The sequence below is a fragment of the Scylla paramamosain genome, unplaced genomic scaffold (genome assembly GCF_035594125.1).
Source record: "Scylla paramamosain isolate STU-SP2022 unplaced genomic scaffold, ASM3559412v1 Contig45, whole genome shotgun sequence".
In the NCBI taxonomy this organism is placed as follows: domain Eukaryota; kingdom Metazoa; phylum Arthropoda; class Malacostraca; order Decapoda; family Portunidae; genus Scylla; species Scylla paramamosain.
The window spans coordinates 537,082-556,038 of record NW_026973710.1 but is presented as its reverse complement, the minus strand read 5'-3'; the positions used below and the strand labels follow the sequence as shown (position 1 = coordinate 556,038).

General features: G+C 42.7%; 2 protein-coding genes and 2 long non-coding RNA genes across 9 annotated transcripts; 2 read left to right on the top strand and 2 right to left on the bottom strand.

Moving 5' to 3' along the window:
* Nucleotides 1–498: 498 nt before the first annotated feature.
* Nucleotides 499–11,844, top strand: LOC135098119 (uncharacterized). Of its 6 annotated transcripts, none has more exons than XR_010266589.1 (7): nucleotides 499–1,479; nucleotides 2,449–2,613; nucleotides 3,227–3,329; nucleotides 3,554–4,585; nucleotides 4,865–5,038; nucleotides 10,254–10,374; nucleotides 11,278–11,844. It is a non-coding gene; the product is annotated as an uncharacterized LOC135098119 (long non-coding RNA). The 6 variants fall into 6 exon arrangements; XR_010266588.1 differs by having other exon boundaries at nucleotides 499–1,569; XR_010266587.1 differs by having other exon boundaries at nucleotides 499–1,569; nucleotides 2,301–2,613; nucleotides 3,554–4,517.
* Nucleotides 6,480–9,088, top strand: LOC135098116 (uncharacterized). Its single transcript, XM_064000323.1, has 2 exons — nucleotides 6,480–7,204; nucleotides 8,172–9,088. The coding sequence occupies exons 1-2, from the start codon at nucleotides 6,671–6,673 to the stop codon at nucleotides 8,937–8,939; spliced, it is 1,302 nt and encodes a 433-aa protein (XP_063856393.1). The 5' UTR covers nucleotides 6,480–6,670; the 3' UTR covers nucleotides 8,940–9,088.
* LOC135098117 (uncharacterized) lies at nucleotides 7,488–9,854 on the bottom strand. The gene is made up of 2 exons (XM_064000324.1): nucleotides 9,159–9,854; nucleotides 7,488–7,955 (listed from the first exon to the last, which is right to left on the bottom strand). The coding sequence occupies exons 1-2, from the start codon at nucleotides 9,762–9,764 to the stop codon at nucleotides 7,560–7,562; spliced, it is 1,002 nt and encodes a 333-aa protein (XP_063856394.1). The 5' UTR covers nucleotides 9,765–9,854; the 3' UTR covers nucleotides 7,488–7,559.
* On the bottom strand, nucleotides 11,834–18,107 carry LOC135098118 (uncharacterized). The gene is made up of 2 exons (XR_010266583.1): nucleotides 17,349–18,107; nucleotides 11,834–12,509 (listed from the first exon to the last, which is right to left on the bottom strand). It is a non-coding gene; the product is annotated as an uncharacterized LOC135098118 (long non-coding RNA).
* Between the last annotated feature and the right edge of the window lie 850 nt (nucleotides 18,108–18,957).

Here is an 18,957-nt window from a genome sequence, read left to right as displayed (position 1 = left end):
CACCAACCTTTTTTAGCCTGTATACAGAGGAGCTAGCAGCCAGGATGAGAAGAATGAATGTAGGGGTAAGTGTGGGGAATGATAAAGTATGTGTGCTCCTTTATGCAGATGATGTAGTTGTTATGAGTGAATCGGCAGATGAGCTTCAAAGTCTGTTGGATGTAGTGGATGGCTATGGTAAAGACTTTGGAGTAAGGTTTAGCAGTAAGAAAAGCAAAGTAATGATTGTGAATAGGTCAGAGGATGAAAGTAATGTGGTATGGAGACTTGGAGAGAATGAGTTGAGACAGGTGCAAGAATACAAGTACTTAGGGATGTGGATGAGTCCTAGTGGGTGTGCAAAGGCAAAGAATGAAAAGATAAGTATGGTAAACCAATGGGTAGGTCGATTGGGAAGCGCGGCAAGAATGAGAGCAAGTAAGTATGATGTGTTGAGAGAAGTGTGGAAGAGTGTGGCTGTGCCATGTATAATGTATGGTATGGATGTGATTACATGGAATGAAAGTGAAATTGATAAGTTAGAAGTGGGCCAGAATAGAGTAGCAAGGATGGCACTGAGTGCACCGAGGTGCACAGCAGTTGAAGCCTTGAGAGGTGACATGGGATGGAGCACCTTCAGAGAAAGACTGACAAAAGCCACACTTAGGTACAAGATTAGGCTTGAGAGAATGGATGATGCAAGAATAGCAAGGAAGGTGTACCTGTGGAATGAAAGTGGAAGCAAATGGAGGAAGAGATGCATGAGAATGACAGACAGGAATGAATTGCAAGTTGTGTGGGCGATAAGAATGGCTGCTAGGAATCAAAATGAGCGTGAATGGGTGGTAACAAGAGGAGGAAGAGTGGGAGCCGAATGGGATGTGAGAAAATGGAAGAATGAGATAGACAAAGAAGTGAAATGTGTGGGACTGAATGAATGGAAGAATGAGATGGAAAGAAAGAAGACCCTGGAATGGTACAAGGAGAAAGAGGCCCCGAGGTATGAAAGGTGGTATGATGGAAGCCTGGGCGGTGATCTTCTCTTCCGAGCGAGGGCACAGTGTATGGATGTGAATGCAAGGAGTTACAGGTGGTCTGAGTCCCGCAGCAAAGTGTGCCAGATGTGTGACATGGGAGAGGATGAGACAGTGGAACATGTGGTGCTGGAGTGTGTGCAGTATGCCAGAGACAGGAATGAGATGATGCAAGTGATACTGACTGAGTTAGGGCATGATAGGAATGAAAGAGTGGAGAAGATAGGAAAGGAATGGATGGTGTTGTTGCTGGGACTGTGTAGAGAGGCGAATGAAAGGATGATTGAGGCGGTGAAAGAGTTTCTGGAGAGAATGTGGCGTGCCAGGTGTATGAACAATTAGGATAGAGGATGCTGTTCGTTTCTCTTTTTTTTTTTTTTTCCCTTTCTACAGGAGTTGCCGATCCAAAGGCCTGGCTCAGGAGTGATCCTGTGCCACCTGTACCATCAAGATCAAGATCAAGATGGTGAGTCTGCGTACAAAATTGCATCGGAGGGGTTGATAGAGGCAGCCACAATTATCCATCATCATCGGCGACACCATGGCTCTTGAGAAGGTAACATGGCTACCATTCTACACTCACATCATCTGGCTATCAACACACACGAGAATGGCGGCGGTGCGGAGGTTTAAATAGGGAAAATAGGCGTATATGTGAGGGCGGGTGGCGGGGATCCTATGGTGGAAAATCGAGGGTGATGCCCCACCATTATTAATTACTCCTTTATTTAGCGATTTACAACACACACACCTGCCCGCCAGTAAGAAGCAGGTGTGGGCGGCCATCTTGAGCGCTAAGGGACGAGGGGACAAGGGGAAATAAGGAAATATGGCTCAAAATGCCTCCTTATTTTATTGTATTTTCGATTTTTTTTTTTATTTATGGAATTGTTTGCGTGTGTGTGTGTGTGTGTGTGTGTGTGTGTGTGTGTGTGTGTGTGTGTGTGTGTGTGTGTGTGTGTGAGGGAAGGGAGGGCGGGAGTGGGGGAGTTCTTGTGTATGTTAAGGATAAAAAACAAAAGTTAACGTAAATATTTTCCTTATTTTTTTCTTCATTTTCTTGTGTTTGTTGTTTGTTTTGTTTGTTTGTTTTGTTGGTTCGTTATGTGTGTGTGTGTGTGTGTGTGTGTGTGTGTGTGTGTGTGTGTGTGTGTCAGAATATATCGTTTTTATTTTTTTCATTTTTTTCAGTTTTCTTGTCTCAACTGAATATTTGTTTGTTTGTTTGTTTGTATATCCATGTATGTTTGTCCTCTTCTTCCTCTTCCTCCTCTTTCTTTCATCTAGACCTCCTCTTCTCTCTTCCCATCTCTTCCTCCTCCTAGCCCAACCAAGCCTAATTCTCTCTCTCTCTCTCTCTCTCTCTCTCTCTCTCTCTCTCTCTCTCTCTCTCTCTCTCTCTCTCTCTCTCTCTCTCTCTCTCTCTCTCTCTCAGACAGACAGACCTCAATGACAGCGTGGTGAGCGAGGAGGGGGAGTCAACCAGCAGAGTAGGGGAGCATGACCCCTACTTTGAACCAGTGGTGACCTTGCTGGAGGTCTTCGTGGTTAGTGATGATGACCAGGAGGAGGAAATGATGAGACTGAGTTTCGAGATCAGGTCAGGTTAATAATGGTGTTATTTTTTTATTATTATTATTCTTGTGAGTTTTTTATTGGTTTATTATTTTATTGAGAAATGTTGGTAGTTTTGCTGTTTCTTATTGTTAGGTGAGGTCAGATCAGGTCAAGTACTGATGGTAATTTTGCTGTTTTATCATTGTTAGGTCAGGTCAGGTTTTCTTATTGCAGGTAAATAATAATAATAATAATAATAATAATAATAATAATAATAATAATAATAATAATAATGGATCACCTGAAGATCCGCCACCCCACAGGGATCACCTGAAGATCCGCCACCCCAGATTGTCTCACCTGAAGATCCGCCACCCCGAGTGCGGCTGGGGTGGCTGATCTTCAGGTGATCCATAATAATAATAATAATAATAATAATAATAATAATAATAATTATTATTATTATTATTATTATTATTATTATTATTATTATTATTATTATTATTATTTTTATTTTCTCTCAATCTATGTTTTCTTTCTTACTTTCCTCCTCCTCCTCCTCCTCTTCTTGTTCTTCACATAACCTCTCTTCATTTTATTAACCTAACCTAACATGCAGACAGTGCCAGCCTAACCTAACCTCCCCCCCCCTGCAGGCAGTACAAGCTGTTTCATTATCACACCTCTGAGTCGCCCCCACAGTGGAAGGAACGGGGCATGGGGGCCATTAACATTCTGAGGAACAAGCAGAAGAAGGCTGTAAGTGGTTGGGTTAGGTTTATGTGTGTGTGTGTGTGTGTGTGTTGACTGGGCTGTCTCATATGGGATTACCAGCCTAATATTGTGACAGACAGACAAGCAGAAAGACAGACAGATAGATTATTATCACTATATTATTACCAGTCATTAATTCAAATAGATAGATTATTATTATTGTTATTATTATTTTATCACCAGCCATTAATTCTCTCCTTATTTTTCAGGTGGAGTTTGTTCAGCAGCAGAATTAATGCCAGTGGTTGAGTTCAGATCCTCCAAGACACACACACACACACACAGCAGCCCCTCCACCTCCCCACAGCCCTCCACAGCCCCTGACACAGCATCTGACACAGCCCCTTCACAGAACACCACATACCTCACACATACATAAGAACATAAGAACATAAGAAATAAGGGAAGCTGCAAGAAGCGACCAGGCTTACACGTGGCAGTCCCTGTATGAAATATACCTACCTATTTCCATCTGTTATCCCCATCCATAAACTTGTCTAATCTTCTCTTAAAGCTCTCTAGTGTCCTAGCACTAACAACATGATTACTGAGTCCGTTCCACTCATCTACCACTCTTTTTGAGAACAATTTTTTTCCTATCTCCATCCTAAACCCAAATTTTTCAAGCTTGTACCCATTATTTCTTGTTCTACCCTGGTTGCTGATCCTAAGAATTTTGCCTACATCCCCCTTGTTATAACCCTTGTACCACTCAAAGACTTCTATCAGGTCCCCTCTTAACCTACGTATCTCTAAAGAATGTAAATTTAACAGCTTCAACCTCGCCTCGTAAGGAATACTCCTCATCCCCTGTATCCTTTTAGTCATTCTCCTCTGTAGTGATTTTAATAGACCTATATCTTTCCTGTAATGTGGGGACCAGAACTGCACAGCGTAGTCTAGATGAGGTCTGACCAGCGCCAAGTATAACTTTAATATTACTTCCGGCCTTCTACTTTTAACACTCCTAAAAATCACACACACCACAGGAGCCTCACAAACAGTCTCACAGCCTTCACAAGCAGCCCCACACTCCACCACAGACACACCAGACCCACAGCCCTTCACCTCACCCACTTCCCAGCCCCCCACAGCCCCCCGGCCACCACAGATGAAGTCAAAGGGAGGGACTGTGGCTTCACCCAGCCAGCCAGGACAGCCTACAGAGAGGGGGTAGTCCCAGTCAAGTCACAAAATATAGGCTTGGTTCTTCCTATAGTTTGAAGTCAATGATTGGACAGGTTCTCTTTGTTTACTTGTTATTGTTTCTCTCTCTCTCTCTCTCTCTCTCTCTCTCTCTCTCTCTCTCTCTCTCTCTCTCTCTCTCTCTCTCTCTCTCTCTCTCTCTCTCTGCCCTTCACTATTGTTAGGTAATAATTGCAGTAACAGCAGTAGTCATAGTTATTATTGTATGTCTTTTTAGCACTCAAGAACAGTGTAGCAGTAGTAGTAGTAGTAGTAGTAGTTGGCAGGAATTAAGTATAGTATTAAATATATTCTGATCCTGATTTGTGTTGCAGGCCAGACAGCTTAGTGGCAGAGCTGCAGGTGGTCCTCGTCAGCTTCCTGGTGGCACAGGTGTAGGATGGCTGGGAGCAGTGGAGGTGCCTGATGGGGCAGCTGTGCCGGGAAGAGGGGCTGCTACTGCTGCTGCTGCTGCTGCTACTGCTGCTGGGGAGAGCCACACTTGTATGGTAAGCTTCTCTCACTCCTTCTCTAACAGGTTAATGAGGTTGTTGTTGTTGTCGTTGTTGATGTATTTTTTGTTTTTCTCTATATAAAATTGGTCTCTCTCTCTCTCTCTCTCTCTCTCTCTCTCTCTCTCTCTCTCTCTCTCTCTCTCTCTCTCTCTCTCTCTCTCTCTCTCTCTCTCTCTCTCTCTCTCAAGTTAGCTTAGTGGTAGTGGTAGTAATAACAGTAGGAGTAGCAGCATTAGTAGTAGTAGGAACACCATACACTTAACACTCCCAACTCTCCCTTCCAGACCCTAGTAGTAGCAGCAGTAGTAGTATCAACACTAACCACTCATTATTTCTCTACTGGTGATCTTCTGGCTTTCCTTACTGAGTCTTGGTCATCCTCTTTGAGAGATTTTGGTGAAACTTTTGCTGTTGCCTTGGACATATCAAAAGCTTTTGATAGAGTCTGTCACAAAGCTTTCATTTCAAACTATCCTCCTACGGCTTCTATCCATCTCTCTGTAACTTCATCTCAAGTTTTCTTTCTGACCATTCTATTGATGCTGTGGTAGACGGTCACTGTTCTTCTAAATCTATTAACGGTGGTGTTCCTCAGGGTTCTGTCCTGTCACCACTCTTCCTATTATTCATCAGTGACTTTCTAAAACCAAACTTGTTGTCCTATGCACTCCTATACTGATGATACCACTCTACACTTATCCATGTCTTTTCATAGACGTCCAACCCTTCAGGAAATAAACAGTTCACGCAGGGAAGCCACAGAATGCCTCACTTCTGATCTCTCTAAAATCTCTGACTGGGGCAGACCAAACTAGTTATTGCTCACTGCCTAAAAAAAATCAATTCTTCCATTTATCACCTCGACACAACCTTCCAGACAACTATCCCCTCTTCTTCAATGACACTCAGCTGTCCTCCTCTTCTACACTGCCACACTCCCCTGCCTGTTTTCCCTTGGTACAAGCTTCTCATGTGATGGCTCACCCATAATTCTCCTCACATAATGGGTTCTGGCAAGCTTGACAGTGAAGAAAAGTGTTGCGATGGTGTTTGTTCAAGAAGGGATCAGTAATTGTGAGACAGGAAGGAAGATGGCAAATTCAGAAGCAGCCATCATCTGGGTGGCGGACGGAGGCCGCTCACCCCCGGTCATCCTGCAGCTCACAGGCCTCTTCTGACCAGGAGAAAGATGGCGTGGCAATTAAGTGTTCACCATGCATGTGTTTTGTCAACTTATTATTCCTGTATCTGTCTTCCTTTTTTGCCCTTAGACTTTCTCTCAGGAGTGGCAGCTGTGCCCAGCCCTGGTACAGCCCTGGCCACTTGTGTCACAGCTGTCTGTGATCTCCCTGTCTTCTTTCCAGACCCATGGTTACTGACCTCGACTCAAACACCATCATGGCACTCTCTTCCCTGTTAAACTTGCCGGGATCCATTGTAATGTAAAGGTGCGTCCACACGATCGAACAATGCTCGACGGACAAAATCGTTACCATATCAGAGGAGAAGCAGGATGACGTCATAAGCGGTGAAACGATGGAAGTGGATCTGGCAACAATCAGTGGTACCAGATGAGGCTGTTTACCACTGTTTCAACTCTGCTCACAGGGCAAAGACCGGTGGACAATGTTCGAAGGTGATGTCCGTTGGCAACTCAGGCATTTAAGTCAGTGTGTGGCCTTGGACGAGTGGTGCAGTACATCACTACCATGGTCCACAAGAAAAAAAAGAAGGCTAAAAAAAATTGCACTATGCAGCATGATCATTGCTGTACTCTGTGAGGAGGAGGAGGAGATGACAAGAAGGGAATGGTGCAAGGACTGGTTGCACAAACGAAATGAAAGGGGAAGCCATGCAACCATTTTGCAAGAATTGAGAACTGGCTATGAATCGGACTTTACGAACTATATGCGGATGGACCCAAATACCTTCTACGATTTATTGGAAAAGTTAAAACCTTTTATAACAAAGCAGGACACCTGTATGAGGGAGAGCATTTCACCTGCAGCACGTCTGGAAGCAACGTTGAGGTACCTTTCCACCGGGTGCTCCTACAGTTCACTTCAATACAGCACAAGGATTTCAAAACAGAGTCTGTCTGCAATCATTCCTGATATGTGCCAAACCATCTATGATGTGCTTAAGGATCCATACTTAAAGGTAAGTAATGCTTGTTTGTGACGGTGCATATATTATGAATATGACTTGCGTAATGTGAAGAACATCTCTACAGTTAAGCATAGACGCGAGATTAATTACATACATTATATACATCTTGTTAGGTGTATGTAAAAAGACCCAAATGCTTGGTGTTTGGCCACTCGTACATTACCCACGTTGAAGCGCAACCCGTCATATAAAAGTGCATCTCTACACATATGTCACATATGTAAAGTTGTTCATGAATATTGTTTCTAAACCAGGGACAAAGACATACTACCACTTAACTGTCACAGATTTATTGTTAACATATTAATGCCACTTCAATACAGACAATAATGGTCGTACTACATAATTAGCCAACAACCTTGGATGAAAAGGTGAGCTTCCCTAATTTCCCCAGATAAAGTACCTCAGAAATTAGTTTCTGTGCATGGATCCTATTTTCTACATTCATCTTTCGCAAATCATTGGTAACAACATCACCAAAAGCACTTTCTTCATCGCTATCCTTCTCCGATCGAGATAATTCTTTCAGTTGATGAAGCGCTTCTTCAAGCACCTCATGCCTCTCGTCAGTGAGTAAAGACCTTTTTCTCCCTCGGGTAGTTTGAGTCTGAATGCGTGAAGACTCAGGCGTTGCAGGTGGTACATTATCATGCGATGTACTTGGGACAGGTGTGACAGGCGTTGGTGTTGTATGGGTTACAGAACCATCTTCATTTTGTTGAAGTATAGGATCATTGAAAATCTGGAAATAGATACAAGCCATTAGTGTATGTCAACGTGTATTATCGTTTTAATTTCCTGTGAAAGAGAGAGAGAGAGAGAGAGAGAGAGAGAGAGAGAGAGAGAGAGAGAGAGAGAGAGAGAGAGAGAGAGAGAGAGAGAGAGAGAGGAGGATAATGTATTATATATATCGAGAACGCATACAAAAGACCTTTAATAACATTTTTCTCATTAACAGACACCCCAAACAGCGGAGGAGTGGAAGCGTGTAGCACAGGGATTTTCCAAGAAATGGAACTTTCCTAATTGCATCGGAGCAGTTGACGGGAAGCACATCCTGATAAGGCCACCACCTGATAGCGGCTCCTTCTACTACAACTACAAAGGAAGCCACAGCATAGTGTTAATGGCTGTCTCCAATGCAGACTCAAACTTCATATATGTTGACGTGGGCACTAATGGAAGAGTGTCGGATGGTGGAGTGTGGGGTAACTGTTCTCTCAACCAGCGTATTGAAGCAGGATCTGCCGGTATGCCAGATGATGAGGTACTCCCAAACAGCTCAAAAATATTACCATATGTGATCGTTGCTGATGATGCATTTCCTCTGAAGCGTCATATCATGAAGCCTTTCTCTCATCAAAATCAAAACCTTGAGCAACGTGTGTTTTCCTACCGACTGTCAAGAGCTCGACGCACCGTAGAAAACGCATTCGGAATACTTGCTAAAAGATTTGAAGTGTTTCATAAAGCCATTAACCTTGAACCAAAAAAAGTAGAGAAAATAGTTCTTGCTTGCACTGCACTACATAATTACCTTCGCAAAGCACCTATCACCCCAACTTTGTGTTCTGATGCAAATATAGAAAACGCTGATGAAATCCTTGGCATGCTACCGCTCGAGTATGAAGAACACACCACCATCAACGGCACAATTGTACGCAATCTGTATATGAAATATTTCAATGAGGAAGGTACTGTGATCTGGCAAAACAGACATACATGAGGCTAAGTTACAATAACTCGGGAGTAAAATTATAATAGTAATGTATCATAAAAATCACCAATGTTGCATATTGAACATATTTTACATTGCTTTGTTGACAAAATGTATTATAAAGGTAGATTGTGGCAATAAAGAATGTATGGCCATTGTTTGGTTTTTCATTTTTTTTTTCATTCAAAGACAGGTAAACAGACAGATATACGACAATTACGTACTCACCTCATGATCAGACACTTCTTCAGGCACAAGAGACACTTGGCTATCCATACTTGACACGGATTCTCTCTTGCTGTCGCCATCGTTGAGGAAGCAGAGGTCATCAAAACACCATAATATGGGGGTGTAAATGTCGTCAGCACCAGCCCCCGACTTCTTTGATTTCTCCTGTTTTCGTAGTTCTCTCCTATATTGACTACGGATGGATTCTATTTTTTTCTTCACTTCAGAAGCAGTAACAGATAATCCATTTCTATTCAGTCCTGCCGTTATTTCATTAATGGCCGCGACACGTTTGTTCCTATCCTTGTACACAGTAGACTTTACATTCCATAGGCATGGATTCTGCCGGTATAGTTCTATTAGTAGCAGGGTCTCTTTTCTGTCCCAGTGGCAACTCTTCTCATTGACTGAGGTACTGCTGGCCATGGTCACAGGACGATGAGAACTAATGAACTGACGGACTTTGAAAATCCTGTAACCAAGTGACTTTGCTCGTCGAGTGTCTGGCAGTATCGTATAATTCCACACCAGACAGTGTCTGACGTTTCGATGCTGCGAACACGGACAATGTCCGGTACACCACTTGGTGCTCGCTTCTGACGTCATCAACGAGCCTTTCCGCTTTCCACTGGTAGTTGGTAACAATTTTGTCCGTCGAGCATTGTTCGATCGTGTGGACGCACCTTAAGGGGTATTGAATGTGAGCGATGAAACAAGAAGGTAGTGGCAAGGGGGAAATGTACAGGGGAGCGCAGGAGAGACGCCTCTCTCCACTGTGCCTGACAGTCTCTCAGTGATTGAAAGACTGAGCATAACATCTTCAGGGCACGTGAGTTGCCATGTATGACAATTTGGCACTTTTTCCATGTCTTCTTATTTGAGTAGACATATCATATCTTGTCATAGTGAAAAGTCTAGTTTATCCTGTATGTGGAGACCTTCAAGTTACAATACACCCCACTGCTTTAAGAGTTAAATGTGCATGTCAGTGTTTTCTGTCGTGCCTTCTTTGCTGTGTAATGTGGTGAAATGGTTAAATTCTGGACTGAGTTGTGAGTCATGCAGCAGGAGTACAGATGTGTGTCTTCCCCGCAGGTGGTAACACGGAGAGGAAGTGGAAGAAAGCTTGGAACGCTCCCATAACTCAGGAGCAAGAGGTACACCATACTGGAACCTTGTGACTGACAGGTGGCTGTGACTGCAGGAACCAATTCATGTGAACACTGTGTTTTGTTGCTACACTTGAGAATCCTCTATCCTAAATTTAAAAATCTAAGATTTTAATTGTGTCATGTTTTGTCACATTTTTTTTGCCCCACCAAAAAATTGATAACCAGAGCTTGATTTACTGCCATGGGAGGTATCAGAAATTGGCAAGTTGTTATTCAAAAAAACTGGGGAAATCTAAAATCTGTACCACTCACTCCCAACAATTTTGGATAAGGAATCCTCAACTGTATGTAATCAGAGTATTGTTGAGAGTCTGTGTGTGTGTGTGTGTGTGTGTGTGTGTGTGTGTGTGTGTGTGTGTGTGTGTGTGTGTGTGTGCGTGTATGAATCCTTATGTATGTATGTGCAGGATAAGAGGAAAGTTGTTAATAAGATTAGTAAATGCATGGAGGAGAGGCGTGCTCTTACCAAGATTAGAAGAACAGCAAGTGTGAAAATAGTGGTACAGGATAGCAAGAGAGGCAGTGTGTGGGCTGGGTAAGTGCACGTGTGGTACTTTTATTAAGAATGACTAGGATGGATGAGCATTACCGGTGAGGCGTGTTGTGTGTGTTACTGAAGAGGGTTAGAAGGAATGGTTTGCAGTGATCAGTGTGAAATAAGAGATGTGTAGCTTGGGTTTTTTGTTGAGAGATGTGCACGTGAAAGGTGTTTGGCGAAAAATAAGGATGTTTTTTTGAGGAATTTATGGATATAAAAAGATAAGATATGGAAGAGTTGTGGGTTGTTTGAGGATTGTTTTGGCCAGGTGATGGGCTGTTAAAGGGAGTGAAATGTTTGTAAAAAGTAAAAAGCCAGCATTCGAGTGATAGAATTAGTGTGTATGTGTGATACAGGTTCACGTCTTCATAACTATCCATTTTCCCCAAATTGCGTTACTCTTTTGCAGATCTCACTTGTGTTGGCTAACATTCTGTCTGCAATCAGTCCGGTAGTGCCATGTTGCAGGCTCTGACGTCAGGAAGAGCCAAATGGAGGGTGTGTCTACAGCCAGTACTGGGTGTGCTGCTGCTGTACAAGTGCCCCAAGCCAGCTGACTCCACCAGTGTATTATCTAGTCCAGGTTGCATTGCTGTGTATGACTTGTATGTATGTCTTTGCCAATAAATAAATTTGTGACTACTATTATATATGTGAAATAAATATATAGTTTGCTAACAATGTGCTGGTATAGTGTAAAATAAATATTTGGTGGTAACAATTCATGCCCTCAAGGTAATAAAAAAAAAGTGCCAGGATTGGCCCAAGGCCCAAAAATAAAGTTTAAGGTATGATTTGCACAGAAGCCCCATCCCAACGACACCAGTTGCTGGCACAGGGCTTCTATGCGTTTTTTTTTTTCAGGGCATGACCTGTACTCTGCCTGAAACTTTATTTACACAAGATGGAATACTGAATGTTTATTGTTTTACTGTGAATGTTAAGTGAATAAATACACAACAGGATAATAAACATGGCACTTGTTTTCTTTAATACTGAAGTGCTGGAATGTACAAAACTTGTCCCAAGCCTGAATGAAGGTGGTGGTGGTGGTGGTGCTTGTTGAGTACAGAAGAGAGGGACTTCCTACATTCTTCCTTCCCAGACTGGAGTGGATTGGAGAACATTTGCAGCAGGGTCTCGGAGTAACAACACTTGAAGATTCTTGTGTCTTTGTGTCAACTTCAGTGAGGAGCAAACTCTTCCTGGTGAAACTGCCCACAACTCTTGTGCCTCTGCAGGTGTTGAAGGTTGCCTGTTGGTCCTGCCACGACTTAAGGGAATTTCACGCGTTCTTCCTGCCGTCAACTGCTTGACAGTCTTCCTCCTGCTTAAAATTCTTGCCACACTCTTCTTACTGCAACTTGACTCTTCCTTGATTGCAATGAAAACTCTTGTACCAGGCCCTCTGTTTTGTCCTGACAATACTTAACACCTCTTGTAGGGCTTGAAGGCTTGAAGGTCGTGATGCTCGGCCTCTCTTCCTGGTGAAGCTTGATTCCCCAATTGCAATGGAGTATGTCAGGCCCAGCGTGACAGCACTATTTGATAACCAGATGCCAATATTGCAGAAGCAGGTGCTGATAGAGATTCCTGCAGGCTGTTCATAGGATGGTGAAGTGGAAGCCACACACTTCACACCTGCAAGGAATACAGACCATTAGTTCCTAGACACGAAGTTTGTTGTATGTGCTGAGATTCCTTGTAATGTGTTTGATAACTGATTCCCTACAAAACTCAAAACAAAAATACGTCTCTCATAGGCATAGGAGATGTGCCAAGATTCCCTAAAAAAAATTAAGACTACACAAGAAATATCATAGGAAAACGGAAAAAGTTTGACAAGCACTGCACAAGCACTTTCAAACTAAATTTATCTGTGCTGTATACCTTTCACCTAACTCTTCTGACTATAAGAAATTCTTTGTGACTACTTAACTTCCAAAGTGGAGCACATTCTGACCCTCTTCCCTTTTGCAGAGATCTCCATTCTTGGAGACTTCAATGTTCACCACCAGCTTTGGCTTTCCTCTCCCTTCACTGACCATCCTGGTGAACTAGCCTTCAACTTTGCTATCCTCCATGACCTAGAGCAATTGGTGCAACACCCTACTCGTATTCCTGACCGTCTTGGAGATACGCTCAACATTCTTGACCTTTTCCTGACCTCTAATCTTTCTGTTTATGCCGTCACCCTTTCTTCTCCATTGGGCTCCTCCGATCACAATCTCATATCTGTATCTTGTCCTATCGCTCCAATCCCTCCTCAAGATCCCCCTAAGTGAAAGTGCCTCTGGCGTTTTGCCTCTGCTAGTTGAGAGGACCTGAGGAGGTATTTTGCTGATTTTCCTAAGAATGACTACTGCTTCCATGTCCCGTCTTTGTGTGCTGAGCGCATAACAGAGGTGATAGTGTCTGGCATGGAGGCGTACATTACTCACTCTCTTTCTCGACCTAAACCTTCCAAACCTCGGTTTAACACAGCTTGTTCTCGTGCTATACATGATAGAGAGGTACCCCACAAAAGGTACTTAAACCTTCCATCATCAGTATCTCATGCACTTTATATTTCTGCCCCGAACCATGCCAAGTCTGATCTCCAACTAGCCAAAAACTCCTTCATTAACAGAAAGTGTCAAAACCTTTCAAGATCTAACTCCCCTAGTAACTTCTGGCATCTAGCCTAAAATATCTCCAATAACTTTGCTTCTTCTTTCCCTCCTTTATTTCAATCAGATGACACCACTGCTATCACATCCATTTCTAAAGCTGAACTCTTTGCTCAAACCTTTGCTAAAAACTCTATCTTGGATAATTCTGGGTTTGTTCCTTCCTCTCCTCCACCCACTGACTACTTCATGCTACCTATTAACATTTTTCGCAATGATGTTTTCCATGTCCTCGCTGGCCTAAACCCTCGGAAGGCTTATGGACCTGATGGGGTCCCTCCTATTGTTCTCCGAAACTGTGCCTCCGTGCTTGCACCTTGCCTAGTCAAACTCTTTCAGCTCTGTCTGTCAACATCTACCTCCTTCTTGCTGGAAGTTTGCCTACATTCAGCCTGTTCCTAAAAAGGGTGACCGTTCTAATCCCTCAAACTACCGTCCTATTGCTTTAATATCCTGCCAATCCAAAGTTTTTGAATCTATCCTCAATAGGAAGATTCTTAAACATCTATCACTTCACAACCTTCTATCTGATCTCCAGTATGGGTTCCATCAAGGCCGCTCTACTGGTGATCTTCTGGCTTTCCTTACTGAGTCTTGGTCATCCTCTTTGAGAGATTTTGGTGAAACTTTTGCTGTTGCCTTGGACATATCAAAAGCTTTTGATAGAGTCTGGCACAAAGCTTTGATTTCCAGACTACCCTCCTACAGCTTCTATCCTTCTCTCTATAACTTCATCTCAAGTTTCCTTTCTGACCGTTCTATTGCTACTGTGGTAGACGGTCACTGATCTCCTAAATCTATTAACAGTGGTGTTCCTCTGGGTTCTGTCCTGTCACCCACTCTCTTCTTATTATTCATTAATGATCTTCTAAACCAAACTTCTTGTCCTATCCACTCCTACGCTGATGATACCACCCTGCACTTTTCCACGTCTTTTCATAGACGTCCAACACTTCAGGAAGTAAACATTTCACGCAGGGAAGCCACAGAACGCTTGACTTCTGATCTTTCTAAAATTTCTGATTCGGGTAGAACAAACTTGATATTGTTCAATGCCTCAAAAACTCAATTCCTCCATCTATCAACTCAACACAACCTTCCAGACAACTATCCCCTCTTCTTCAATGACATTCAACTATCCCCCTCTTCTACACTGAACATCCTCGGTCTGTCCTTTACTTATAATCTGAACTGGAAACTTCACATCTCATCTCTAGCTAAAACAGCTTCTATGAAGTTAGGTGTTCTGAGACGTCTCCGCCAGTTTTTCTGACCCTCCCAGCTACTAACTCTGTACAAGATCCTTATCCGTCCATGTATGGAGTATGCTTCACATGTCTGGGGGGTTCCACTCATACTGCTCTTTTAGACAGGGTGGAATCAAAAGCTTTTCGTCTCATCAACTTCTCTCCTCTAACTGACTGTCTTCAGCCTCTCTCTAACCGCCGCAATGTTGCATCTCTAGCTGTCTTCTACCGCTATTTTCATGCTAACTGTTCTTCTGATCTTACTAACTGCATGCCTCCTCTCCTCCCATGGCCTCGCTGTACAAGACTTTCATCTTTCTCTCAACCCTATTCTGTCCACCTCTCTAACGCAAGAGTTAACCAGTATTCTCAATCATTCATCCCTTTCTCTGGTAAATTCTGGAACTCCCTGCTTGCTTCTGTATTTTCACCTTCCTATGACTTGAATTCCTTCAAGAGGGAGGTTTCAAGACACTTATCCTTCAATTTTTTAACTCCCGGTTTGGAGCCTTTTATGGGACTGGCATTTCAGTGGGCATTTTTTTTTAATTGGATTTTTGTTGCCCTTGGTCAGTGTCCCTCCTACATAGAAAAAAAAAAAAAAAATGATGTGAGAACTGTGCCGAGATTTAATATGAAATGTGTCTAAATTCCATACTGTCACATTCAAGAAACGAAAATTGAAAGAAAGGAAAGCACCGGTTAGAGAAAATCTGAAAAGTACGGCAGTTTAACGTTTGAAGCCAAGAAATGTGTTTGATAAACATGTCCCTATTATAATTTAAAAGCAAAAATTTGAAGAATGATGTAGAGTAGAAGAAAACACCAGATAGAAGAAATCTGCATGGCATCACAGAAATTTCAATGACACCACAATATATACACAAGTTTAAAAGATGAACCTGATTAAAAAAAATGCTATCTCTGCACTCATGAAAAACACAAATAAAAATTTAAAATTTGAAAAGAAGTCATTTTAAACTTTGGCCCACACCTTTTATTAGTTTTATTTATAGACAGTTTAAGGTTGCAGAAATACAAAAATTTTAAGTGTAGTCCATCGTTTTGAAACCCACTATATAAAGAAAAGGTCAGATAAGGGAAAGAATTTTGAAGCCAAATACATGAGCAAATATAGGACAAGAAAATATTTATCAGATGAATAACAAATTAGGAAAAAAAACTATTTAAAATAAGCCAACTTTGAGGTGAACCGGGTAAAAAAGAAAATAAATAAAAATAAATAAAAATCTGCTTTAATAGAACAAAGCAGCATTAAAAAAGTCTAATGCAAATTTAGAATGTAAATGTGTGTGTGTGTGTGTGTGTGTGTGTGTGTGTGTGTGTGTGTGAAGGGGTTGTGTGTGTGTGTGAAGGGGTTATATTTTTTTTGAGTGCATGACCATTCTTTTGGCTGCCTGACTAGGTTTTTGAGTGCATCACCAGTTTTTTTTAAGTGTCACCAGTTTTTTGAGTGCATCACCAGTTTTTTTTTTAGTGCACCACCAGGTTTTTGAGTGTCACCAGATTTTTTGAGTGTCACCATTTTTGAGTGTATCACCAGTTTTTTTTTGAGTGTCACCAGATTTTTGAGTGCATCACCAGTTTTTTTGTCATTAATATTTTGTGTGTGTGTGATCGCCTGGGCGTGTGTGAGCGCGTGGGTATGAGAGCGCATGGGTATGAGAGCGCGTGGACATAAGAGTGCGTGGGTGTGAGAGTGCGTGGGTGTGAGAGTGCGTGGGTGTGCGAGTGCGTGGGTGTGCGAGTGCGTGGGTGTGAGAGTGCGTGGGTGTGCGAGTGCGTGGGTGTGCGAGTGCGTGGGTGTGCGAGTGCGTGGGTGTGCGAGTGCGTGGGCGTATGTGTGAGCGTGCGTGGGTGTGAATGTGCGTGGGTGTGCATATACCGTTACTAAAGGTAGGTAGGTGTGTGTGTGTGTGTGTGTGTGTGTGTGTGTGTGTATGATAATGAATAAGGGAAACAATGATCGTAGTTAACAAGCCAACTGCCACTCAGCACAGCGAATAAGCAGAGGGACCACAAAATAGCAGCCACAGACACACCAATCCAACATGATTTTACGTGCTTATATAATATAATCTCAAATTCACTTCCTTAATTATCACCTCAGTAAGCTTAATCAGACGTCAATCACCTGGACAAACAAGCAACCAACTTACCATCTGATCAGCATACTTCTCTCACCTGACAAATTAAATAACGTCACCTGCAGTCTAATCACCCTTGCAGCTTATTCCCTCGCAAATTGCTAAACTTCTATAACTTCCCATCTCTCACCTGATAAGCTTAACTACGTCACTTTGCCAGTGTTGTAATCACCATCTGTTTAACCTAATCACACCTACCCAACCTCACCTGGTCAACCTACATCAGGTCAGCCTAATCACATTACCTAACGTGGCGTATCTAATCACCAAACATGGACAAACCTACCCATCCTTATTCTCACCTATTCATCCTTATCATTCATAATCTCATAGGTTACGCCTTAATTCCACCCACTGAATAATAATCTAACAATCTTCCTATTACCAAACTCTTACCTTCACTCCTTCACCGCCTCCTTCAGGCTTCCGCCACAAGACCACCGCACCTCGACCTCTCTCTCTCGCTGCGAGTCGTGGAAGGGGCCGAGCGGGGACGCCAGGTTGGGGGAAAACGAGACAATGATCCCTATTCTGAAACACTTCTGCGCCGCACCTCCACTAAACTGATAAGACTCTAAATGAAGTTGCACAGGTTTTCAAAAGATGTTTTTATGGTTCTAGTGACAGATTAACACGATTTCTATATTATTAACAGGGGAAATGCATTTAAAACCCGGCTATTCAGAACCTATCATCATTTGAAAAGAAAAAAAAATGTGGTGAGACAAATGAAGCGTTTCAGAACACGTAGGTGTTGTTTTGCTTGTTGTCCACTGTATAAAAGGTGTAACGCGTGTTTCTGCAAATACTGAAAGAGGTGAAGGAACGTGCAATTCTAAGTAGGAAATGTTCTATACACATATGCATTTTAAGGCTTTGTTTACCCGTCAGAGGAGTTGAAAATGTATGGGACTCGCGGGTGTGCTGCTATGCGTGTAGCTGACGTGAAGAACAGACGGCTGCATTGTCGCAGCCTCGGAGGTGCCACTTATTTAATCTTATTTTTTGCAGGCTGTGGAATATTACAGTATCTTATAACAAGACAAATGGTATTAAAAAGCATGTGATATACCAATAAGCATTACACGACAACATTATTGCGGTGATTATAAGTACTCCTTTAAAATGCTAAGTGGCATCATCACTCAGCTGTTTTCAAGGTCGCTCGGACTCGGTGCCCTCCCCCGCTCCTCCCTCGTTTCGATGATGCCACGTAGTATTTTACAGGGGGGAGAGAGAGAGAGAGAGAGAGAGAGAGAGAGAGAGAGAGAGAGTAGCGCGCCGGTAGAGAAGCTAAGCATTAAGAAGCTGTTTCATTATAATTTCCTACGAGGCTGTTTCTTACGACGCTCCTTCCCCGACGCGCGCGCGCGCGCGTGTGTGTGTGTGTGTGTGTGTGTGTGTGCTTATTTGTATAGCAGTATGTCGTTCTGTGTAAGCTCGTTTTAAGCGGGCATACGTTTGGTTTAATTAAATGCCAATAAACACCAATATCACTGTAATAAAAAAAACTCCAGCCGCCAGAGTCTGAAGATAAATCAACATAATAATTTTTGGGCAAGTCAGCAGACAAACCTCGCAGCCTTCACACTACCATTGGGTGCCACCGCGCTTCGTTAATGCCACACAAAGCTGCTCTGGGAAGGAGTGACACGTTTGCAAGGCGTGGCACTGGTCACTACAACGTCGCCACACATTTAGGGAAGTACTCTAGTGATACGAAATAAAAAAAAAAGTCTGGGTAACTGTGAAGGATAGACAATGTATGCTTCCTTTTTTTTCATTTGATTCTGTTCATTTAGTCTGCCTGGGTGAGTAATGTAATAATTTCACCATGCTGTCATTGAACCCCTGGGCAATAATAAGACTGGAATAATAAGAGTGCTACTGTGAAGGAAAAACGCCATGTTTCTTTTTTTTTTTTCTATCAGTTTTGCTCAACTTCGGCTTCTTTTTTGGTTGGGTGAGCAATGTAATGATTTCACTAAACTACGGTGAAGTACTC